This window comes from Drosophila montana, unplaced genomic scaffold (assembly GCF_035044405.1).
Source record: "Drosophila montana isolate Dmon_TW-CO22-7 unplaced genomic scaffold, ASM3504440v1 contig_3200_1, whole genome shotgun sequence".
Taxonomy (NCBI): domain Eukaryota; kingdom Metazoa; phylum Arthropoda; class Insecta; order Diptera; family Drosophilidae; genus Drosophila; species Drosophila montana.
The window spans coordinates 4,218,289-4,243,543 of NW_026998080.1; the positions used below are offsets into that span (position 1 = coordinate 4,218,289).

Here is a 25,255-nt window from a genome sequence, read left to right on the forward strand (position 1 = left end):
CACTTCGATAACTTATCGTTGAAATCAGAGATTTACACGAAACATAACCTCATTAATTATTTTGTATTTAATTTAGTTTGTTTGTATCCGATGTGCTCCACTTGGTAATGCTTGGCTACCCGAAAAGCTGCAGCAGGTTTCAGAACAGTAATTTATGTTATCTTATAAATAATTGTAACCAAACAAAATTTAATCTGGGCCGTTATCAATTAATTGTAATTATAAACTAAGGTCTAAGTTTCGCCAGTTGCGCTGCCGTTGTTGTCTAAAATCGCTGCTGGGGCAGTCAGTAAATGCAGCATAGGAAGCTCGCGCAAGCTGAGCGGAACGACGAAGAGTAGTTTTTTCTTAAAATTCCAGTGAATATGGAAACTCTATTTTTTTACTATAAAATACTTACTTACGATATATCGATAGTTTTCTAATCTTTGTTTGTATGTACATATGTATATGTAACTTTTTGGAATCCTGTAGATATACATATTTTTAAAGTGAAAAGGCAGATTTACTTAAAAATCTTAAATTATAACACAATAATTTGAATGTGTGAACAGTGATTGTGCTTACGTCTATGGCTATATGTGTGTATCAATATTACAACGAAAAAAATATATATCCAACCATAAAGTTATTTGTATGCCAATAAATGCAGGTGTACCCTGAAAGTTAAATTATAAACTGACTCGCCGGCTATAAATATTTGTTGTATAAAATGTTGTAGGAGCATATGTGTTATAAAATAAAAAAACAATCAACGCAAAAATATGTTCAGGAGTATCTAAAAAGTGCGTAAAAATAATATAGAACACTCCATAAATCGGAATTTGTGTAAGTAGTACTTAACGTTTATATACTATGCAGACAAATCATAAAAATAATCATACACAAGAAAATATTAACATGTCAATAAAATACAGATGTAGAGCATTAATTTAAATGATTACAAAATTGAAAGTTACCCTTGGGAACACAATTTTTGTTGATGAAATTACGGGTTGGGACATAGCATTAAATATGTACATGTATTTTCGTGTGCCTCTGTGTAAGATAAAGTTTTCAGATTTTAACCACGCCCGTCTCGTATAATAGCGTAAATATTTATGGATATTCACAGTTACATGCAGCGTAAAGTGCTCTGGCAGTTTTACAAAAACAAAATGTACTAAAATGAAGCCGCACTGTATACTCTCCTCTGCAATCCTCATCTAGGTCTAATTGGTAATTGTAGTCGTGCATAATATATTTTGGAAGGTATAATCCTTTCGCGATTTCTAACACTAAGTGTTTTAACCAAAAATACGGAGAAGGTAGTCAGAAAGCATCGTGGCAAATTAATCATCAAACAGACAAAGGCAACGCAACGGTTGTACTGTATAAAATCAATTATCATGATAAAATGAATGTGTTATTAAATGAAAACCTGTATAATCTGAACCCTGATGGAGACAGAAGTCTAAATTATACTGCACTAGGACCTGGGTTGACAAAATGAAGTAAAATAAAAAATAAAAAAAAAACGAGAAAGAAGGGCTATCTTCGGAACACCGAAGATTTAATGCCCTTGCAGACCCAACCTTTTCATAATGCTCGTAGTACTTTGCCCGTAACGAAGAAGTGCAGGGAAAATAGATAATGCCGAGTATTGTTAAGATATCTTGAAAAACAAAAAGTTGTTCATACAACTTAATTTTCGACCGATCGTTCCTATGGCAGCTATATGTTAAAATGGTCCGATTCATATATGAGGAGCAAAGTAAAACTAATAAATGCCGAGTTTGGTCAACATATCTTGATAAACAAAAAAGTTGTTCATACAAGAACCTACTTTTCGATCGTTCCTATGGCAGCTATATGATATAGTGGTCCGATCAAGCCGGTTCCCGCATATGTTTTGCGTGCAACAGAAAGAGGGACGTTTGCAAAGCCATGCTCATGGTCAAACCATGAACAAAAAGCCAAACCTTATGCAAATCGGATGAGATTCGACCGAGTTATGGGAGTGGAAAATTTAGGTCTGTCTCTATATAGGATATTTGAAGGTACCATTTTTACATAGATTTTGACCAAGAATAATGTTGCCACATTTATTATTCTCATGAATCTTATTTACTTTATTTTTAATATCTAGATAAACAAAACATAAGATGGAGGATGAAAATCAGTGCCTGGTTCCGGTTCCAACTGTAATTAAAAATGAAGAAATACAGAATTCATGTTCGAGCTCAAATGCTATCAATTATGAATCACCAATAATGTTGTTAAGTGATTCAGATGTGACTTCAACCAAACAATCTTTAGATCCAATAGAGAGAATTAGTGATATGTCAACAGTATTAAACTCTAACATTAATGTTGAATGTGTCACTGCATTAGCATCAAAAGAATTGAAACAAAATTCAGTTGATTCACCCCATGGACATAAACGTAAAAATACAGTAACGAAGGATGAAAGTACAAGCAATAAAAAAGGCTTGATGACAGCCGAAGAAAAAAAAACTAATTATCTCAGGAGAAATATAAGAGATGTGATGAATGAAAACAATTTAGATACAACAACTCTTGCGGCTCAAAGAGAGGAATCCGAACGTTTAGCCCGCGTTGCCGGACAGCAAAAATCAATGCGTGAAATAAGAAAACAAGAAGTACACAAAAATATTTTTCGCATTTTAAATTTTGAGGATTCAAATCAAGTTAACTGTGGCTCGCAACCAACTCCTTTTATGAATACTAGTAATAGTGTGGGCCTACCCGAAGATGACTTGGCTTCAGTAACTTGTGATGAATCAAATAGTAGTTTAAGTTGCAGTATTGAGGATGTACTAGATAAAGACACTTGTACCGAACCCTCAAATGAAGTAGTTACAATTGACGACAGTTCAGATGACGATTGTATATTACTGTCGGAAGAAGAGGATGATTTGATTGAAAGTGACGATGCAACAAACAGTGGAATGCATGTCAAAGATCTGTATAATATTCCTGATGAAAATGGGCGTGTAGTTGTAAATATTGCGCATCCTGAAGGAGAAGAAACATTGTATTTGGCTCCTCAAATAGCTAAAGTTATAAAACCCCATCAGATTGGCGGTGTACGATTTTTATATGACAATATAATTGAGTCTACACGAAGATTTAAAAAATCGAGCGGATTTGGATGTATACTTGCGCATTCAATGGGACTAGGCAAAACTCTACAAGTTGTTTCCTTCTGTGATATATTTTTAAGGCACACATCCGCAAAGACGGTTTTATGCGTAATGCCAATTAATACATTACAAAATTGGTTAAGTGAATTTAACATGTGGATTCCTCGTCAATCTGCAGATTTAAATGTTCGTCCCCGAAATTTTGAAATTTTTGTACTAAACGATCAACAAAAAAACCTTTCTGCCCGAGCAAAGGTTATTTTAAATTGGGTACACAAAGGGGGAGTACTTTTGATCGGATATGAATTATTCCGATTATTGGCATTAAAACTAGTTTCTACACGTAAGAAAAAAGGCAAAAACTCTCATATAAATGATGTGCATGATTCAAGCAAAGATCTAATGAACTTGGTGTATGAAGCTTTGGTAAAACCTGGACCGGATTTAGTAATTTGTGACGAAGGCCACCGAATAAAAAATTCCCATGCTGGTATATCCCTTGCCTTAAAGCAAATACGAACTCGTCGACGTATAGTTTTAACCGGATATCCCTTGCAAAACAACTTGTTGGAATACTGGTGTATGGTGGATTTTGTACGACCTAATTATTTAGGAACAAGAACAGAGTTTTGCAACATGTTTGAGAGACCTATACAGAATGGTCAGTGTGTGGACTCAACACCGGATGATATAAAGCTAATGAGATACAGGGCTCACGTGCTTCATTCTTTACTATTAGGTTTTGTTCAACGGCGCTCACATACTGTTTTACAATGCACTCTGCCACCAAAATTGGAGTATGTTATTTTGGTACGAATGACTCCATTTCAACGAAAACTTTACGATACCTTTATGACCGATGTTGTAAGAAAAAAAGCATTTCCTAATCCATTAAAAGCTTTTGCTGTCTGCTGTAAGATTTGGAATCATCCGGATGTTTTATATAACTTTCTTAAAAAATGTGAGACTGATTTAGATTTAGATATTGAAATAGAAGAATCTACTAAGAGCACTACAAGTCCAGTCATCGATTCAAACTTTTGCGCAACCGATAAAGTTGAACCAATGATTGCTCAACCAACTAAGAATGGAAGCTATGACCGTGTACCTTCTAGCTCGGATATAAATAAAATCTACTCTAATAAAAGGTAATTTATTCATAACCAAGTTTCAAAAGTTTTTTGTTTAACAATGTTCTGGTTTTCAGTTGTGGGAATTACAGTACGGAAAAAGAGGATCAACTTAATTTTGGTACTTACAGCTCCGAAGGGAAAGGCAATTATTGGTTGGATTCCAGTATACCTTCCAAACCGAGTTATATTGAAGTTATAAAACAAACTGATTCGATCATGGCAAAAGAATTTGAAACTATTACTGGCTCCTCGGAAATAGTTGACCTTGATACAAATGAAATAAAAACAGTTGAAAGGAATATTCACCCAACTTCACTTAATCAACAGCAAAATGTTGAAGGAGTAAACATAAATTCAAGTGAAAATAACAGTTCAAGTAAACAGAGCATTGGCAATATAATAAATGACACAAATAAAAAAGCAATAAAGCCAAAAAAAAATGATGAATTTTCATGCTCTTGGGCGCTTGACATTATGAAAAACTACATATCTGGTCAAATATCAAGTTCACCAAAAATGGAAATATTTTTCTGCATTATGAAAGAGAGCATATTTCAAGGTGATCGAATATTGTTATTCAGCCAAAGCCTATTGACATTAAATCTAATTGAAGGGTTCCTTAAATCAAGTTATGTACCATGCAGTACAAACTTTTGGATGCGAAACAGTTCTTATTTTCGTAAGTATTGAAACCAATTTTTTGTATTATTTATTGGGGAAAGTTCAAAGTATCTTATTTAAAATTGTCCTTTGCTAACTTACTTATCATATGGTAATCGCCGATGTTGTGGAAAATTCCACCTGAAAGTATAGAAAAATCGAGAAAGGTCATTGTATGAAATTTTTTGTTTGACCATTCGATCAATTAATTTTAGATATGTTTTTACACTTTTCGGGATATCCCTCCGTGAAAATGGGGGTCAAAGATTTGGAAAATTTATCTGACACGTGTTTCAATTTTTCTCAAAATCCAAATCTCTTCGGTGGAAAATACGATTCAAAAGTGTTTTTATGAAAGAATAACGTTTCGTACGAACGGTCTTCAACATACTTATTTTTAAAGCTCTACTTAAGAACTTAAAGAATACGTGTTCAGGTTTTGGAGGCTCAAGTCGTGAGAGCAATGAAGGCGTAGCCTCTCGCGATGCTGCGTGTTATTGCGGACACTACAGGCTTCTTTTTTAACAGCCCGTTATGATTGACGCACTGAGTCCCGTTTATGGACACCTTGTTATCATAGGTTATCAAGCATAACCCCTTGACGAGTTGATCGAGGCCGTTGTTGTCTGTGACACTGAGGGTTGCGTCGTTGATAATGATGACACCATCGTCGACCACGGCTACTGGGTCCAGGTGACCCAGTGAAATTGGGTGCTACATTGCACGACGGTTACAGAAACCAGCTGTTGGTCGCAAGTGAATGTAAAGATCTTCTTGCAAAGGTGGTTCCCATAGCTGTGTCACATTGCTTGCTTATTTAGAAAGATTTTAAAGTGATATTTTATTACCAAGCTGAATTGACCTTGAGATGGTTCCATACTAGGTGTTATGCTAATGGGGTCAAGAAAATTACTTGTCAAAGAATATAGTGCGATAAATTATATTTTTAAGTTATATATATAGCTTCAAGAAAATAATAAATGCAACATTTCCTAATTTTTATATATTTTAAGGCTTAGATGGCTCGACTTCATCGCAAGAAAGAGAAAGGCTCGTCAATGAATTTAACGCAAATCCTAATATTAAGCTTTTCCTAATCTCTACAAGAGCGGGATCCTTGGGTATTAACTTGACTGGAGCTAATAGAGTAATAATATTTGATGCCAGTTGGAATCCTTGCCATGACACTCAAGCAGTATATAGAATATATAGGTAAGTAATTTATTTGCGGCAGACCTTGGATACCATAAACAAAAATGTGACAAAAAAATGTAAGAAATGTTGACAGTGTAATTAGGTTATAAGATGTCTATTACCAAAATTCTATCAGCATCGGACTACACTATCATATAGCCGTACGCTATATGTGTACATGAGTATTGCATTTTTGGCGTTCTAGTGATTACCGCTTCTTCTTGGTTTTATTTATTTTAGAATTTATTTGATTTCCTTATAAATTAAAATAAACGCAGCTCTTCCTCAGTATAATTTGCTGATTCTATAGGAGTTAGCCATTGAGACTGAGACTGTGGCAATTGTAGCCATTCCATGCCACCATAGATCATTGGCCACGAGACGATTTGCTGGAGTTGGTCTGATCTTGGCGACTCTATTAGCCGCAAAGGTCGTCTATTTGCATTGTGGCTTGATAAGCCAGTCTAACCCTGTGGTAGAGTCCGTCCAGTAGATCTTGACAGAAGATCTTAGCACGGACCACGAATTGAGATAACCCTCCCGCTGAATCGAACAGCTTGGCGATTTGTGAAAGCACCTCACGGTTCGTATAGGATTGCTTCACGTCGTCGGGCGAAGAGGATAGTAAAGAGTAAAGATCCAAGATGGCTACTGTTGAGTTGTCAATGTTTTTTAGCAGCTGTTTTGAGAACTAGGCCCAAAAATTAAAAATAATTTGGCCTTTCACAACAACATAACAACAGCTGTTTCGCTAAACTACGTGTACGTCCTATGCTAATGCGATGCGATTCCTGCAGCTACCTTGAGGTAAACCAGAAGTAACATGAACCAACTTCGAAGTAGTCAAGCATAACTCTTAGGGTCCTACTCTTTAAATAAGAAAAAATCTAAAGCAAAAGAGTGGAAACCTAAACGCTATACGTGGAAGACCGATGTGGCCGTGCTCTTCGTATGTACTTGCGGCGAAAGAACACTGATCTATGTTAACTTTTGAGACTATAGCTTTTCGCCTTTCGGTACTGATCAGAAATATATATAAACTTTATCGGGTCAGAAATCTATGTCAAGGCAAACTGTTTTACAATACAAAAAGTGCTTAGGACTTTTGACTGATATGAATTAATGCTGGTGCATCCAATATTCGTAGCAATTTATACTCACTATGAAACTTATATATTAAAAGTACAGAAAACTTTCATAGGCCGACTTTAAATTCATTATACTCGGTTCACGAAATAAAGGTACAGACGTGTAAACTGACATAAATGCTTGACTTCTGACTTAGACCATTTCTTCTTCTCTCTATATAAGCCACAAATTTTTTGAATAAAATACTGATGACTTACTCTAAAAATTACTGATACGCCTACAAATTTAGTAAAACGACTTTTTTTAAGGACACATTTTGAACGTCTTTGCTTTGTGGTAATAGTCTTAGAGTCAATATAAATTTGGAGAAAGCAAAAAAAAACTCTTCCTCTTTAAACGGCAGCTAACAGTAATTAATCACTTGTTTTATTATTACCTAAATTTTCTAAATAAATTTAACAGTATAAATACTATTTGTATTGCAGGTATGGGCAAACAAAGCCATGTTATGTGTACAGAATTGTAATGGATAGATGCCTAGAAAAAAAAATATATGACAGGCAAATTAAAAAACAAGGAATGTCTGATAGAATTGTTGATGAGTGCAATCCGGAGGCGCATTTGTCTATGAGAGATATAACAAATCTATGTCACGATTACAACTCAGATGGTGATCCTATTGATAGTGACGGTCAGAAGTCAAATGAGCCAACTACTCAAAATAATGATACCGATCAGCTTTCTATGGCAGATAAAAAAAAAGATGAAAAATGTCTTCCAACAACGAGTCATATGGATCCAATTGTTAATAAAATTGTTGAACTACATGCGAACTGTATAACAAAAGATCCTTTTCTGCATGAAAGCTTATTAGTTGATCAAAAAGATAGGAAGCTATCACAAGCTGAAAAAAGACAGGCCCATAGAAGCTATGAACTTGAAAAGAAAGCGTCTGTTAATCAAAAATTTGCATACGCCCCAGGAAAAATGCAGTACAAAATTTTAAACTCTGATGGTACTATTATTACGCGACCAGTGGCTTCGGTAAGTATTCTATCAAAATATTGATCATATTAAAAAATAAGTGTATTATACACTAATATTGAAAAAATGTATAATACATTATTAAAAAATGTAAGATATGGTATAATGACTTGTGCAAATGTATGTAACAGGCCTAACAGCAACAGTACTTATATTTTATACCCTGAACCCATTAAAAATGGGTAACAGGGGTATAACGTATTTGTGCAAATGTATGTAATAGGCAGAAGGAAGCATCTCCGACCCCATAAAGTGGCTCTAGTCATGTCTGTCTGTCTGTCCGTCCGTCTGTCCGTATGTACGAACGCCGGTTCGGAATCTCAGGAATAAAACCTTCAATTAAAAATAATACAGAAGTGAAAATAAGATATGATCTGAGCGTTCTATTTTATTTTTTTTATCTCAAATTTTTTTTTATTAATTATATATTTGTATACGTTCATGTAGTCTTTTTAAAAACTAAAAATTCTATTAGATTTCGCATCAATCAGTCTGTCTTATTTATTCTTCTTAACATTTTTAGATAAAACCACTACAGACCAAAAAACAAAACGCCGTTAGTGGAGGTCGATCGACGCGTTGGATACCTGCTGAAGTGTGGCAAAGACAAGGAATGACTGCTCAAGAAATGACGTTGCCCCTTGGTAAGCAAAAACTTAAAGCATATTATATAGTCAAAAAATAAGTTTACTATGTATTGTGGTGGGCGGAATATACAAATTTCACAGTTCAGAGTACTTGACGTTAGAAAAAGTGATGCTGTCGAAAAATCGTAAAGGGTTTATTCAGAACTGACATGTTAACTACAAGTACAGAATCTGCTGTGCTAATCAAAATATGCTGCTATTCATCTCGCTTGGACGCCGCGAGCCTGCAAAAGTTCAACACAGTTGGCTTAGGTGATGTTTCGCCAAGCCTAATTGGGACCTCAGGCTTTATCGTGGACATCAGGGTTGAAAGCGGTTTTTTCGAAAAAGGCTGTACGTCACGTAAATAGTCGGGAGACCTTGGGGCTTCTCGTCTGACGTAGTTGGAGGAGGTCCTTAAACGATCTTCTCTTGAGCCTCTTGATTACACACCTCCCAACGAGGTCTCTTGCTACCCGGTTGCCGTGTCGCTCCAAGCATTCGTTGTACCGGCTGGCGAATGCTTCAACGTGGCTGTCTATGGTCGCCAAATTGAGGTCTTTGTGCCGGTACCGGTCAGCTTCAATCCTTCGGCGCAACGTCAAATATTGCAGCGTCTGAATCCTTCTTCGATTTGTCCGACACGCAATGCTCCACACCAGGATACCGTATCTCCAACTCGGTGCCACCACGACGTTGTAAACTGCCTATTTGCAGCGAAGCGGCAATGGGCTGTTGTGGTTTAATAGCCAGTTGGCCTTGGCCATCTTAAGGCGGTACTACTACAATTCCAAGGTACTTTGCTCTTCTGCCAGGATGAAGGGGGCTGTCATCTATTCAGACTGCTGGAGTCTTACCCTACTTCTGTGTGTAGTTGACCGCCTGGTACTTCGAGGCATTGAGCGTGATGTTTCACCTGCGAGTCCAGCTCTCAAGCAGGTGGATGTAGTCCTGGGCCTGGGTCTGGACCTGGGTCTTTGTCGTCGTAAGCCTTAAGAATATGTTTTACCACCCTGTGAACCTGTTCAACAACACTGTCTCCTTCCCTTGAACCCAAATTGGTGATCAGTAAGGATGGGTTGACAAGAATGTCTCTCCCAGACCTTCCATAAGGAAAGCAAGAGACTGATCGGCCGATACGACTCAGGGTCAGATTCCGGTTTGCCCCATTTCTGGATCATATGGATCCTCGCTAACTTCCACTGGTAAGGAAAGCGTTGTGTCCTTAATATGGCGTTGAAGATCAACGTTATTAAAAGGAGCACACGCATTGGCAGGGCCTTCAGCATGGTGTGGCATATTCCATCATGGCCCGGAGCTTTAGCCCTAGGAAGGACTGTGACGACGTTGATCCACTCCTCCACGCGGATGGGGCCGATTGGTGGTGACATCTGCAACGGAGTCTTCAACGCTCGGGTAGTGTCATCGGGCTCCTCTGGGGAGGCTAATTCGAATGGTGTGAACCGTTCCTCCAGGTGACTGGCGAAGGTGCAAGCTTGCTCTTCGTCTGTAAGGTATTATTTTGCATTGTGGCGATAAAGAGGGACGGATCTCCAGGCTTCAGATTTTTTGTGGCTCGCATGAGCGAGTATCCTGCGTCGTGGGTATAGTCCATGCTCTCCAACCATCTGGAGATGGATACGGGTGGGTAGACTGTTGCCAGCTTTATCTAGCCGCCTGGCCAGTGGTGGAGAAGTGGCAAATGACGCGGTCGGTACGGGCTCGAGTACTTTTGGGGGAACTATTTTTTTTATTTATTTGTATTACTGCTAAAGCAACCGAGCTCATAGCGCGAGCTGCATTTGGTGTTGGTAGAAGAGGGTTCAGGGTATCCCCTTGTCGGTAACTCCCGAATGGTTCCTTTTACTTGTTATCAACACCTTTTTTCACAACCGAATGACAGAGAGCCCGAAGGCTGATGCCAAGGATGCATTAATGCGAATTATCAGTGTGCACGGATCGATTTGCGTTTGAGTCTCAAGTGTGCAACAGGTAGCACATTAATGCTCCTGCACTAGAGGACCGATGAATTTTGCCGGCCGAATTTTAGTCTTAAGTATTCGCGATTTAGATTGTGGGTACGTTATATTAGGTTGGCGACACAGGTCTAGTTCTTGACGGTGCCTGCTCTGTTATCTTCTTTGACGATCACCATTTCGCCATTTATTTCTTTCGATTATTGTCCATCCATCCGCTATTAAGTGGCCATCCTTCACGCAAGCATCTGCCTTATATTGACCAATTTCTGCGTTTTTTACCCAGTTTTTTTGGTATTTATTAGGCACTATTCAGAGGCCTTTATTAATCAATTGGAGTTATTCTGGACCATGCCACTACAGATAATTGGCTGGTAGGTCGCGTTAGGAAAGTCCTCTGCCGTGAGCTAGATCGAGTGGAAGGAGAGCTGCAGAAAGTTCCGTTAGCTGGATAACGCCACAGATATCGAAACGCGTGAATCTTGTTTTTGCAGTGAGCAAGTGGACTGAAACTTCATGCACCGTTTCGATACATATTGCTGTTTCGTAAGCTCTCTGCGACACATCGTAAAAACCATGGAACTGTAGTTTTACCTCAAGGGATAATTGGACATATCTAGGAATGCGTATCTCATTGAGAGTTGAATAGTTTTGGAAGAATTCTTGCTATCTTTGGAAGAGTTGATGTTATTTGGTTTTCGGAGGAAGCGAAGAGGAATTCATCGGTCTCGGCTTTCCAACTTAGACCTAGAGTCTTTGTCCGCTCCTAATAGCTTCTCTCTTGGAAGATTGACAAGCATAGCCTCTTATTTGATTTCCTGTGGCTTTATAGAAAGCCGGTAAGGTTGAGAGCTTTGCATAGCTCGTCAATGAATCGGACAGCACCACTGTTAGAATGTGCAATGACAAGCACGTCATTCGATTTAAATACTGTCGCCAAAGTGAAGTGCAAACATAAATGGATAGGTGCTGCAGGACAAGGATCAGACGGTGTTGAGCTCATAATCACAGAGGCACCGAATTTTCGAAGAGAACTCTTTGCAATAGACTGCGTATTAGGATAATGCGGATTTGCCGATACCTTTTAGTACCATCAGTATTGGAAACGACATGTCAAGACTTAGATGGTTAGATCGAACTTGAGAAATCGTGTTTGTCGTTCAGACTTGCCAGTTGAGGAAGGGCGGGAGTTTTTAAGTCTTCGTCTTCGAGAATTAACGAAATTTTATCTGGTCCAAGAAGCATGGCGATGTGCGAGCTCTATGAAAAAAAGGATCACAAGATGCTATGTGGATACGAATATGAAGGTAAATAACCTGTCAGTTAGCACCAGTGCTTGGGGGTCTAATCAGTCGTTAGTTAAGAGTGGCCTCCATCCCGCCGTTTCAAAGGAACAGGTGCTTTACAGACTTTTTTAAGCTTTGGACCTAAAGTCGATCGATCCCTGAATTTTCAAATATTGTAACTGAATTCGTGTGTCTACATTCGTTCAATGTTTTTGGTGATCGCAAATTTCGGCTTTTCAATTAAGCACTGCGGACACTCGACAAAAGAATACACACAGTTTAAGACAATGTTTTCCAACCTTCTGCAGTACGAGAGTTCAAGTAAGTCAAGTCTCTGCAAACTTGCATGAAGGCATCAGCGAAGCCGTTTTTATTCAGTTGGTACTTTTGTACTTGTGTGAACGAATTGCGGTACCTTGGTCATATGTAGACGCTGCAGGTTTCGCTTAAACCTCTCTCGGGGTAAAAATTGGCTTAAATTTAATTTTTTATATTACAATACCGTTTTTTTATATTTATTCTCATCGTTAAATACCTCGAATACAATTCTCCTTTCAGATGTTGTCATACCTACAAATTCATCAGAGAAATCTAATATAATACTCAAGGCCGGCCAAAGAGTTATGGTGTTAAAATCAGCGAAAGGAATATATATGCAATTAGATAGTGGAAAAATTATTGCAATCAGAACAACATCCAAGCGCACAGATGAAGAAAAAAATAAAGAAGACGTAATTGATATTACATCAGACTGCGATACAGATGTTCCAAAGCCTACATCGCCAGAGCAAGGTAAGAAAGTTATCCTTGTCTACATGCTTATATAAAAGAGTTTGTCTTGACTGCGATAGAGAGTTATACCTAAGCTTATATGTTTTTGCGGCTCAAGTCTGTTTTTCTTTTATTTATGTAATTGTTCATTTAAATTAATTTTACAAAACGTGTTAATAAGTAAAAAACTCCGGTCGGGAGTAAATAATCTGAACACGCCAAACTAGTACAAACAAGCATTTCCGACCACATTAAGTAAATATATTCTTGATCAGCATCAATAGTCGAGTCGAGCTAGCCGTGTCCGTCTGTCTGTCCTTCCGTCTCTATGTATGAATCAATGAATCTTAGAACCTATAAGAGCTAGATACATGAAATTTTGAGCGTAGGTGCTCTTAGTGCCCGCGCAGTACGAATTTGTTTCCAATATTCGATATCTTTGCAAGTAATCGATTAAAGTCGATATCGACATCCTGTTTTTTGAGCAAATCGCTTAGGTTTTAAGACCTAGAGTCACCATACTTGACATGTAAGGTATATATTGAATTTTTGTATTAAAAGCTTTTTGTTTTTTAAGTTTTATTGACTAGATTTTGTGTTGATATTCAAAAAGAATTATTTTATTATATTTCTTACATAAAAAATATTTATCTTTGATTTCAGAGAAACCCTTGGAAACATTAACTGTGCCAAAAACAAATGAAGTCAATAACACGGAATGTTTACCAGTCGAGCCGTCTGATCCACCCTTAACCAGAACAGGCGTTTTAGATGATCTACAGCAAAATAAACCTCAAATTTTGCAAAATAGTAATGAAATTGAAAGTTTAAACAGCATCCCAGCAAGTCTTCACCAGATGCAGAATGATTTGGAGTACCATAAGCAGCAACCTTATAAGCATGAAGCACAGTTACCTATTGTCGAACCTTACAGTAGTTCTGTTAATGTTCAATCGAGTGCAATACACCAACAGCCTATAGCTTCTAACAACGATTTGTCGGAAGAATCATATTTTTCAAGTAAAAATGTTCCACACACGTTCACTCCCCAATATTATAATTACTATGACAATAAGAATACACCCGCAACAGCCAACTATCATATTAATAATTATGCCCCATATGGTCATTTTAATTTTGCTCCCTATCATTCCAATTTCCATTCACCGGCTGGGTATAGCGGTAGTTCCGGACCATATATTAACTCAAATGTCTTTCCTAGACAACCCTGGAATTCAGTTGGAAGCCACCAATCAAATAATGAATCAATTCGTCAACAACAATATATGGGAAGTACTTATTCAATTAATGAATGGTCTTCTCAATAATCAAAGTAATTTAGTTCTAGTTTTTTCTTTAAATTACTTTTGACTTATTTATTTATTAGGCTAGAAAAATCTCTGAAAAGTAGCGATAAATACCAAATAAGAACAGATTGTCATTCCACACAGCTAAAATGTATATCCACTAAATAAACTTAGTAAATATATATGTAAATAAAGTCTATTACTTACGTGTTGAAGCTATAATATCTATTGTGACTAGAGGGCTTACACTCCGGGTAATGTAGTAATGAACAGAAGTTATTAAAGGTTGCACCGGGTTCCTAGATAACCCATATATCCTTTGCTTACTATGCCAAAGATATCGTCCTGGTGAATCTAAATGGCCGAAGTGGTCAAAAAATTATTTATGCTTTATTTTCAGCCGCCCCCATCAATAGTTATAATAAGCGATCGTTAATTTATCAGTTGACTGTTTAAAACATTTTTGCTCCCTGTGGGTATGCAATGATATTTTGTATGAAAACAATTTTAGTTCGTCTGCCTGCTGGGCATTCTGTTCGCCTGGTATTTTTGCCAAATTTCCGCTCAAATCTAACGCCCCCTTCATAGCAGCAGCTGTTAACAGTGGTATGTTAAGTAACAGCTGCAGCTGCTGGTTAACAGTGGACGGTTAAATAACAGCTGTTGATTAACAGTGGACTGTTAAATTAAATTTTTTCTGTGAATCTACCTGCTGGGCATTTCTGTTCGCCTGGTATTTCAGCTGAATTTTGATATTAAAATTAGATCCAACGGCCGAGCCCAGTGCAATGTTATTTTGCGTCCGCTTATGGTTAAACCTTAATTTAATTATGAATAAAGATTTCAGGCGAATTTTGCTGAGATTTGGAGCTATAGGTATCCCAGGACTATATCTATGGTATCGTATGGCCAAGGATATATCGGTCATCTAGGAACCATAGAGGGAGGGGCATAGGGGCTGAAAGAAACGCTTGCATATTCATATTTCTGGACCATTTCCCAGCTAATTTTGCATGAATTTCGAGATTTAGGTTCACCAGGACTATATCAATGGTATGGTAAAACCAAGGATATATCGGGCATCTGGGAGCCATAGAGGGAGGAGGGGACGGCTGAAAGAAACGCATGCGTATTTTTATTTCTGGACCATTTCCGAGCCGATTTTGCACGGATTTGGAACTGTAGGTTCACCAGGACTATATCAGTGGTATAGTAAAACCAAGGATATGTTAGTCATCTAGGAACCATTGGTTTTGATTGTCAGTTCGCCCGAGGCGTGGCAAATAAGGCTAAGAAATAACAAAAACAGCAAAAAAATGTAATTGGCCATAATTCGGCCAAATAAAGCCCGATCCTGGGAAGATTGGGAGCGTTGAACTCGTGAAGGTCCATAGAACAGATTGGCATCAAAGTTAGGATATCGAAAGTTTCCCCGATTCCCGGGACTTATTGAATGCCGTCGGTTGAAGGTATTTTGATGAAGAGGGGTCTACGTCCATGGGCTCTGCGCTCTTGGCCTCAGGGCTTGTGTCTGCCTGTTCGGACGCGCTATGTCCCTTCTGCGTTGAAAAAAATGGCTCTTCATTTGATTACTTTGGTTACCGCCCTCTTGTTCCTGAGGTTTATCTTGCTCTAATATAGCCACTTCTAATAAAGCCAAATAAACATATGTATATTGATTAACGGAAAGAACTCATCAATAACTTACCCGTTTCCAAGCAGTTGATAAAACTCCATATCGAAATCATATTTTTTTAAGCAAATAATCTCTTAGGAAATAAGAGATAGTGACATCAAATTATAAATGTAGCTATGTAGGGAAGCTACAATTCCTACTCCCGCGTACGCCCCATGGCTATAGATCAAATATGTATATTAAACATCTGGAACTACCCACTGTTATAGAGTTCAATAATGACGCGTATCAATGCGTGGGAGTGCATGTTGACAAAAAATCATTGAAATTTGCGATAGCTGCCGCAAACACAGGGCTTGTTAAGATTAAGATAAGATACGTTTTCTTAAATAACTTCTGTATTGCTTAACCGATTTTTAGGTGTATATATAATTGTGCTATACAATAATCGCAATTGCATAAAAATTGTGGCTTACATTTTTGGGTGGTTCCAATTTATTTATATACATAAGTATGCGGTGGGAGCGGAGGTGTAAATGGCTAAAAATAAAATGAAAGATGCTCGAACTGTGCATACTTTTCCAGAAGCTTCGTGTCCTCTTGTGGCGATATCTATAAAATTAAAGATAATTGATATATATATTATATTCAAGTTTGAGGACTCTAGCTCTTAAAACCTAAGAGATTTGCTCAAAAAACAGGATTTCGATATTAATTTTTATCGACAGACGGAAATGGCTATTGATATTAATAAAAAAATATATATACACCTTATGGGGTCGAAGATGCTTCCTTCTGTTTGTTACATGCATTTGCACAAATCCATTTAAAACGGGTAAAAGGATATTATATTATGTTATGTTAAAAATCTTAGCGCAGGGTTTAGGGCATCTCCTAATCGGTCACTCCCGTTGACGGGTCCAATCGCGCATTTTTACGTTATTACAGTTTTTATCCTTGACCGACTTCACAGCGAAAGTTTAAGCCCAAAATGTCCAATAGAAACATTTTTGGCCGCACGCTCCACACAAGTGCAACCACTGTGCATTGGGGAAGGAAATATTAAATACCGATACAAATCTTTAACATACATATACATATATATACATGTATGCTCATACATGTGTGTATTTTCGAATGTTTGTGTACAACATTTATTTATATTTATAAGCATTGTCTGCATATACAAACCTGCATATATGTATGTATATGTATACATACGTCTGTACTGATGATTGAATATGTGGTGTATTTTTATCCCCAGTTCACATAGGGCATACTTGGTTTTTACATATACTGTCTGCTTGCCCGTCTCTCTGTTTAAGCGTAATATTGGATGCCGCTCCTGAAGCCATAAAATATCAGTCCACGTCCACTCTGGAGCCATCTCATTTTGCATGTAGACTGCCGATGACGTCATCTAGAGATCTAGCTAAAAATACATTCACTACAGTCGATGAGTTGGCAACCTATAATTAATAGGAGCCCGCTCGGTTAATTTAATAAGTATGTAAATACAGCTAAGAGCGTTCCAGAGTCGGCTACATCCGACTGCACGTTGTTATACATGCATGGTTGCAGAATATTCTATATTTGAATATGTTCTGAGCTCTTTTAGCACAGGGGGGGATATATGTATGAAAAGTTAGGAATATACAACATGTAACAACTATAATATTTAACTTCATTGTTAATTTCATCTATATGTTAAGCAAATATTTGTAATATACATTTTTTTATACTGGTTACGTACAAATCAAAAGCTAAACAAAAAAATGTCGATTATATTTATCGCTTTATTGCCGCATTTCTAACAAAACATATTTTTTGTTGTGCCGTGTGCATCCACAAATATAGACTACCAGAGTACAGAATCTTTCCAGTTTAGTCGGCATCGTCTTTGACATACAGGAACTTCTTTACAAGTGTACCATTGTTGGTATGTACAAGTGTTGAATGTATTTATAGAACCAAAGGTTTAACATTACGCATATAATTGTGAAAATAGTTGACACATATTCTAATTGATTGCCCTCTAAATAATCATAAATATAAATTTCAAACAGCTCTTGCAGATATAACAAAATGCCATTCGTTCCGGTAGAGACACCCAAATGCCCAGCGTGCGGCAAATCTGTCTACGCAGCTGAAGAGCGCGTCGCTGGTGGCTACAAATTCCATAAAACTTGTTTTAAATGCAGTAAGTAGTTCTTGGCCACTTATTAAACAGTATAACTACATATTGATCATTTTTCCAAAGGTATGTGCAATAAGGCTTTGGACTCAACAAATTGCACTGAGCATGAAAAGACACTATTCTGTAAGAATTGCCACGGACGGAAGTATGGTCCCAAGGGTTATGGCTTTGGCGGTGGTGCTGGATGTTTGTCAACGGACACGGGTGCACATTTAGCGAGAGAGTAAGCATTTAATTAATTAACTCTTATACCCTGTTGAAAATGGGTAAACAGCTAATGGTAACTGTAAGTAACAGGCCGAAGTTTGCATCTTCGACTCCATAAAGCAGCGTCAAGCAAGCTAGATCCTAGACATCTCCGTCTGTCTGTATTTCACGTTGCCCTCAGGTATGGACGACCCTAAAATAGGAATAAAAGTTTTCGTTTACCATAATCGGATCGATCTATAAATATTTGCTGCCGTTTCATTGAATCTCCGAATGAGAAAAGTGTCTATCTACAGCACTATTCTTTTAACATATCTGGCAGATTATAAAATAGACGCAGTATACATACACAAAATCAAAAAATGTTTGTATGAGTTTTACATTTACATTGGTACACGTAAATAACGCCTGTAACTTTCATTAGGCTAAGTAAAAGAAATGCACAGCCGCTGCACAAGGCGCATCACGTTTACATATTTTAATATGTGTAAAAAGTAATAATATTAATTTTATATATGCATTTATTATTTATTTAACCTAATAATTTTGTTTGCTTTATTTTTTTAATTTCAGTTAATATGGTTCCTGCCAAGTATCATTTGATAAACTCAATTTAATGTTCGAGAGATGCTGAATAACTCATTTCTTGACCCTATGTGTTATAATTATCCTGACATATGTGAATCTTATGAAAATCAAATATTTTTGTATTCATTTTCATTACTGACTGTAAAAAAATAAATGAAATAAAAACTTAGAATAATAAATCTATATCTATATATGTATATACATATATATAGCTATGGTATAGCGTTCTGCTGAATATGAACATGTCGTAGCAGCTCATCTTGCAGAATTTTAAGTAGTTCGACATATGCTTCTTTAAGCATTTCAAGAAGCGTGGACCTGCGAACGATTTTCCACTAATATTTTGGCCAAAAAGGCGAGTTTCGCCCTGTTGACTCTTTAAATCTGTCTGTTTCCCCTTTATAAGCCAATAGGTGCTTGATTATGTTTAATTTAATGGCATTCGCAGAATTCTGCAAGCAATGTGGACATATCTGGTGTGCTTCCATATAAGCTTAAAGAATCTAACAAGGGTAAATAAGAGGATTGTGTCCAATGTTTACCCGGCTTCCGATTATGTATGAGATCATTGACTTTTGTTTCAAAATTTGGAGTGTCGTTAATTGTGCCTGTTGATCTATTTTAAGCTCCTGAATTTAGGATATCATCCCCCTATGCCACATAATTAAAATTCCAAATGGAAATTCGTATATTTTTTTTGACATTCAAAAACAAATATAGATTGCCATGAAGAATTTTAATATAATTAAACACTAATACATACTATATAAAATTTGTGTAGTCGTTTCCTGGTTTTAAAATTTGTTATAATTCTTATAAAAATGAGAACTGTGTGAACTATGTAAGGAAAACTAACACAACAAGTATTTTGGAAGTAGTGTTTAACAGGTATTTATGGAAGTATGGAAAAACAAATCATAATAAACATTTAGTTACTAGAGTTTAATAAAGTTTGACTTATCTGCTCGAGAGTGCCCGGCTATGACTACATCAAAAATAATACGCTGCATGTTGCACAGCTTGCGGCGCAGCAGCTTTGCTTCTCCCTTAAGGACCCATGCAATGAGATCAAGCAAGGGTTCTAGTCGAGAGTTCCCGTCTAGGGGAAACCCTGAACCCCTTCTACCAACACCAACTGCAGCTATTTAGAATCGACTAACAACAAGTAAACAGAAACTGCAAAAAATTGCACTTATATTTAACAGTTTATTTGATTAATGTAATTTTATCTGACGAAAAGAAGTTGAGTTTTGTATATCCACGATGGACAGCACACAGCATATAAATATAATAAGAGTAACATCTTAAAATTTATAGAGGAATATAAGTGAATTATAATTCGAATAGTTAAAACTTTTTTTTATTTTTATTGCAGGTCACTTGCAAACAACTTACTGACAAATCCACTCATTCTACTAGGAAAGAAAATAAGTATTTGGCAATGCAGTCAGCGAATTTAAATAATCATAGGCCATATGGAAATTGAACAGCTTGAAATAAACAGATATATTTTCAGGGCACTTTAGAGGGCAGAAGTAGCACTATGTTGCCTTTAATGCATCAGCGGCAATCGGTTTCTAAGTATCGCTATAACTTTATACTTGCGTTGAAAACAAAAATAAAAGCTGTCCATGTTTCCACTAAAACTTTTAGTAATAAAATGAGAAGGAAAAAAGTAGCATGCTGGCAATTACAAAAAGGTTGTTGCCAAACTGGACAAGTGCGAAAATTACCGACTGAGACACCAAGAAGTTATTTTTACAATTCTTTGAGTTCAATAGACAATTTGGCAATCATTTATTTGCATAAGCTCATTGGACGCAGCTACAAGTGTTAGTATATTGTCGTTGTGCAAATAAATGTTGACAATAAGAAAAAAAAATAATTAACTCAAGTAATTCTTTGTAGGTAAAACAATTTTTAGAAAATCCAGTTCAGAAATTAAGAGGTGTTTTCAACACTTGTTATATAGCAGAAGAGTTAGAAATTTACTACTTAAAGGTTGGGTAAGTCCCTATCAAATGTTTGTGTTTCACATATCATTTAATTTGTTTAATGATTTACTGTTTATATAGGATCAACAATTAACCAATGTGGATGAGTCTTGCTGCAAAAATTTACAGAATCTTTTAAGACTTCGCGAACAACTACTTATAGATCGAACAATATATTTGAATTCTTGGTTTGAAATACAAAAGGAACGGTTAAGGTCTAAAGGATTTCTGGCACAAATTTTAAAAGTTAAAGAAAAACAGCAACGACTTATGCTTAGAATGGAAGAGGAACGACAATATTTAAAAAGGTATGCTGCTTCAAAATAGATAATATATATAAATACGCTTACGTAAGTTTTATTATACATATATACACTAATTATGTATACCCAACACTATTTTTAAATCACACGGTTCACAATTTAAATAAATATAATTGTTTTACGTGTTTTTTTTTGTTTTTTCACGAATTAAAAAAATTAAATTTTTAAAATGAGCTTGCGATGACGTAAAAAAGATTGAAAGGATCTCAATCTCAATAGTTTCAACAGCCATTCAAATCAGCTGTTTTTATAGCGAGCACTCAAAAACAAACAAACGGAAACCAAATACAATTTTGGAACACACGAATTTTATTTTATTTTCTTTTTGTTAAACGAAGTTTAACAAAGCATTCTATATGCAGTATTTTTTTAGTTAAAGTGTTGAAAATAAAAATAAAAAAATTCATGGAGTTGGTGTTGTGTAAACTTTTAAAATGTATCTCAATTTTTTCTATAATAAAAGTAATATTTAGTTAAGCATTCGGTCGAGAAGAACATGCAAACGACGAATATCGATAAAATGATGCAAGAAACCCTTTGGAATGAGGAAGATTTGATGGAAGTTATGACGATTGATTATAATGAAGACATCAATTATTACGAAGTTGAAGGTAAAGTTAGCTATTAACAGCTGATTTAATTCGTGAGAGCTTGATGTCTTTGCTATAAGTATAGAAAAATATATTCTCGCTCATGATCTTGACTGGAACATGCATCCAAATTTCAAAGTAATCTAAATTTGTGTGTAGCTGGATATAAAGAATCAAGAATTAACAGCTAATCACAGAGTATATAAAAAAATGCGAAAATAATTGTACTGCTAATTTTAATTTAAATTTTAATATGATGTACTTATCGACTGACACTTCATAAATAAAGTAATTTACATATGTTCTTGTATAAATGAATTGTTTTTTGGGTAACAACCCTTATTCCGGACAAACCGAAAAAACTTTCATGGTGAAGCCAAAAAATGTTAGCAGTCGTGAGACTTCTGTCGAAGATGCAGATATAAGAAAGAAGAAGTTTGCGTTCAACACTTCTTATGTCATTTCAAATTTCTGCTGCGATAAATTTAGAACAGCATAGCTGATTACTGAATATAAGTTGAAGCCTATAGCCAGTTTTTTATAAATGAGTACATTTCCTATTGATTTTCTTTTTTATGGTATACTTGGATTAAATGTATCTAAGTTGAGCACTCTCGACTTTTTCTTCTCATAATATCTATGCCTTCATTGCCTCTTTTCTTTAAATTTTTTAGATTACTGCGCTTTCATAAGGAAAAGTCAAGTTTAGTCACAGGAAAGTCAACAAATTTGCAAAGCCACTCAATTTTAATGAGATATCATAAGCCTTGTTATCTACCCACGTTTGCAGGAAAAACCTATAAGGACTTCAACAAAGCAGCTGTGCGTTGCATACTATTGCCATATGATATTTCCAGCTCAGCAATTTGTAAACAAATTGTTTGTAATTTACAATCAAAAAAGTTCTGGAAACAACTTAATAATTTACGGAGCCGAAGAACAATTAAAGATGATTCTACCTGTAGCAAACTTCTTATTTTCCAAATTAATCGCCAATTCAAAGATAAGAAAAGGCTTTCATATACAAGTTTTGCTGCTGCGCTACTAAAAGCAACTTATCTTAACGAAAGGAACTTTATTGAACAAGCAGCCATAAGAAAGTTATATAAAGATGATTCTCTTTCAAAACTAATCGTGAAATTTACATCTCTTAAATCTCATCATCCGGTTGCCAGATCTCTTAAAATGAGGTGCGAGCAGTGTCCACAGAAAAGTATATTTGTTGATGGAACGATCGCAATTTGTAAAGATGTAAGTAATTAATTTTATTCATACGAACTTATTACATTTTGCAGCACAAAAAAAAAGAACCACCTTCAATGGATAATCAAAGCTAGAGACAATTTTATTCCTTCCCTGAAATGAGCACGAAAAAAAAACTATTAACTATTAATGGGCTGATACTAAGCTTGCCTTTAAAGCAGTTATTTTACAACTGAAAATTAAAGTTTTTAGCGAACTGGTCGAGCGTTTCGATCAGAAAAAAGTACCTTTGATCATCGCCATCAAAAATGTTGCTTAAGTGACGAGACAGCCCTCTATCGAATTAAGCAGTTGACACCCTGTTGGTCGGGGAGTCTCTTTTCCGAAAGAGTCCTCAATGGCCCACCCTCCTGTAGGTGGCCTGCCTGCTGGGGTCCTCGCAAAGAACTCCCAAAGGCCTGGAATTGAGTACAGCTTTCAGCGCGATTAGAGTCGTCTGGAGCTCTTTTTCCGTTAAAAGCGGGCTCTATCGTGATCAGCTACTTTGGTCTTAATTTATTACCTGACCTAAACACATACAATTTGTTTATAATTCGTTAGGAAGTGGTCCAAAATACAAAAAGTTCACCCCATCTATGCGTTCGTGAACTTCTAAATTGGTCTCGACGATGCTTTCTAAGTACAATTATGCTATTGAATACAGAGCTTGTTCATTTTCCTCCACCTTCGGGTAAGTAAAAACTTGTCAATTTTTATTTTTTTGTTTTTATATTTTATCCAATTGAAAGAGTGCTATTTAAGCAAAAGAGAGGGATCCTATTCTGATATATACAAGCACTTTATCCTGGATATCACTTTTGAAGCATTAAAAAGGCACTTGAAAGTTATTAAGAAAGATCCTAAAAATGTGGTATGTTCGATTTCCCTTTCCAATATTCTAAGCTTGTTGCGTTGCAGACATTTTTCAATATGCAGAAATCAAATAAAAATTATTCTTCGAATCAAATCAATCAAAGGCAATCCGGATATCATTTGGCTCATCAGGATCGTTTTGAAAAAATATTGAATAACGAAGTATATAATGAAGACGTACGCTGGCAAAGCCATCATTATAAGGAATGCGAGCTTCTTAAACTATTGATTAATGAATTAATGGTGCAGTATATAAAACAGATTGTTAAGTGTGTATTGTTCGACAGCTTTTACCAGTGAATTATTTGTATTCCCTTAGTAGTTCAATCATGTTATTTCGGTGTCTCAATATACTAATAAACATTATTGTTATCTTACCTATTAAAAATGCAATATATAAAAAGCTGTAGTGGTTACATGTATACAATGGCAGTCAATACTGCCTTCCACATAGAATGTCCACGTTCGGATGCGAATTTCTATATTTCTTGCATTGCTCGGGTCGCCCGGCCTGGTCTGCGGCCATAGTTGGACTCGGCATCTTTTTCGGCGGTTCCATTCCCATTCCACCAAGACAAGCTTCGAGGGAGATATAGAAGGTCTTAAATAGACTTACGATGACCTAGGACGTTCACAACTCTGAGGAGGGAGTAGTCAACGAGTGCTCCTCGCACGTAGTAATCTAGTACTTCATAAGTAACCCCCACATTGGCTAACAATTGCAGTCATGCTGCTGAAACAACGAATGCTTCAGCTCAGCGCCCTGATCACAACCGTCAGCGGCGGTAACCTGATCCCTTGCATGAAATGTTAACATATTCATGAATATAACAATAAAATATACGAGGCTATAGTCGGTAGTTCCCGACTAGGGGATACCCTGAACCCTCTTCTACAAACACCAAATGAACTTTACTCGCATCACCAAATGGAATAAGACAGGCAGATATGTATGTAGTTAGGTTACCCTTCAAGAATCAAGAATCTAAGCTTCCAGGAAATCAATGTGTAGCTTAAGACATTAGGCCAGAGTCTACATACTTTGCTCCTACAAAATGAACAAAACATAACTAAAAAAATAAATACACACCAAAACTGCATAAAGTGACGCCCCGTTCCCTACCTGTTGGGTCAAACAAACAGAGACGAGGAAAAAACACGTCTGTCAATTAATTGCACTCCTTGCAATTCGATTTTGCCGCATTATTATGTTTTGTTTAATAATAAAACAAAAACCAACATAAATCCCAACACAAAATAGGGAAGGTAAAAGACGTATTCGGTTACGAAGTACCCGCTGCAAAGTACTCGTTACACTTGAGTAATTGCAAATTATTTGTAATCGGGAAGAAATTATTTATTCAAGTCACGTC

At 36.4% G+C, this 25,255-nt stretch overlaps 2 protein-coding genes and 3 long non-coding RNA genes across 11 annotated transcripts; 4 read left to right on the top strand and 1 right to left on the bottom strand.

Annotated features, from left to right (window-relative positions):
• The first annotated feature begins 454 nt into the window (after positions 1-454).
• On the top strand, positions 455-14,454 carry LOC135431493 (helicase ARIP4). Of its 3 annotated transcripts, XM_064686658.1 has the most exons (8): positions 455-828; positions 2,129-4,294; positions 4,354-4,958; positions 5,953-6,151; positions 7,708-8,266; positions 8,790-8,910; positions 12,713-12,946; positions 13,589-14,454. In XM_064686658.1, exons 2-8 carry the CDS (start codon positions 2,145-2,147, stop codon positions 14,251-14,253), a joined length of 4,533 nt encoding a protein of 1,510 aa, XP_064542728.1. In that variant the 5' UTR covers positions 455-828; positions 2,129-2,144; the 3' UTR covers positions 14,254-14,454. The 3 variants fall into 3 exon arrangements, with proteins under 3 accessions (XP_064542728.1, XP_064542729.1, XP_064542730.1); XM_064686659.1 differs by lacking the exons at positions 455-828; positions 2,129-4,294; positions 4,354-4,958; positions 5,953-6,151; XM_064686660.1 differs by lacking the exons at positions 455-828; positions 2,129-4,294; positions 4,354-4,958; ... (1 more) ...; positions 7,708-8,266; positions 8,790-8,910 and adding an exon at positions 12,097-12,175.
• Positions 14,455-16,239: 1,785 nt separating this feature from the next.
• On the bottom strand, positions 16,240-25,138 carry LOC135431578 (uncharacterized). 2 transcript variants are annotated; one of them, XR_010436798.1, is made up of 3 exons: positions 24,850-24,918; positions 17,060-17,300; positions 16,240-16,480 (listed from the first exon to the last, which is right to left on the bottom strand). It is a non-coding gene; the product is annotated as an uncharacterized LOC135431578 (long non-coding RNA). The 2 variants fall into 2 exon arrangements; XR_010436797.1 differs by lacking the exon at positions 24,850-24,918 and adding an exon at positions 25,006-25,138 and having other exon boundaries at positions 16,241-16,480.
• Positions 17,677-19,043, top strand: Mlp60A (Muscle LIM protein at 60A). 2 transcript variants are annotated; one of them, XM_064686788.1, is made up of 4 exons: positions 17,677-17,807; positions 17,935-18,068; positions 18,129-18,288; positions 18,846-19,043. In XM_064686788.1, exons 2-4 carry the CDS (start codon positions 17,954-17,956, stop codon positions 18,847-18,849), a joined length of 279 nt encoding a protein of 92 aa, XP_064542858.1. In that variant the 5' UTR covers positions 17,677-17,807; positions 17,935-17,953; the 3' UTR covers positions 18,850-19,043. The 2 variants fall into 2 exon arrangements, with proteins under 2 accessions (XP_064542858.1, XP_064542859.1); XM_064686789.1 differs by lacking the exon at positions 18,846-19,043 and having other exon boundaries at positions 18,129-18,292.
• On the top strand, positions 19,590-20,867 carry LOC135431816 (uncharacterized). The gene is made up of 3 exons (XR_010436842.1): positions 19,590-19,748; positions 20,236-20,692; positions 20,769-20,867. It is a non-coding gene; the product is annotated as an uncharacterized LOC135431816 (long non-coding RNA).
• Positions 20,937-24,259, top strand: LOC135431774 (uncharacterized). Of its 3 annotated transcripts, none has more exons than XR_010436829.1 (5): positions 20,937-21,162; positions 22,442-23,018; positions 23,571-23,700; positions 23,759-23,880; positions 23,928-24,259. It is a non-coding gene; the product is annotated as an uncharacterized LOC135431774 (long non-coding RNA). The 3 variants fall into 3 exon arrangements; XR_010436828.1 differs by having other exon boundaries at positions 23,946-24,259; XR_010436830.1 differs by having other exon boundaries at positions 23,987-24,259.
• Positions 25,139-25,255: the final 117 nt, after the last annotated feature.

Coding starts and splice junctions, on each gene's coding strand:
- Mlp60A (XM_064686788.1), top strand. CDS start 17,954: ATGCCATTCGTTCCGGTAGAGACACCCAAATGCCCAGCGTGCGGCAAA. Junction 18,069..18,128: donor TAAAACTTGTTTTAAATGCA/GTAAGTAGTTCT, acceptor ATTTTTCCAAAG/GTATGTGCAATAAGGCTTTG.
- LOC135431493 (XM_064686658.1), top strand. CDS start 2,145: ATGGAGGATGAAAATCAGTGCCTGGTTCCGGTTCCAACTGTAATTAAA. Junction 4,295..4,353: donor AAAATCTACTCTAATAAAAG/GTAATTTATTCA, acceptor TCTGGTTTTCAG/TTGTGGGAATTACAGTACGG. Junction 8,911..12,712: donor AGAAATGACGTTGCCCCTTG/GTAAGCAAAAAC, acceptor TTCTCCTTTCAG/ATGTTGTCATACCTACAAAT.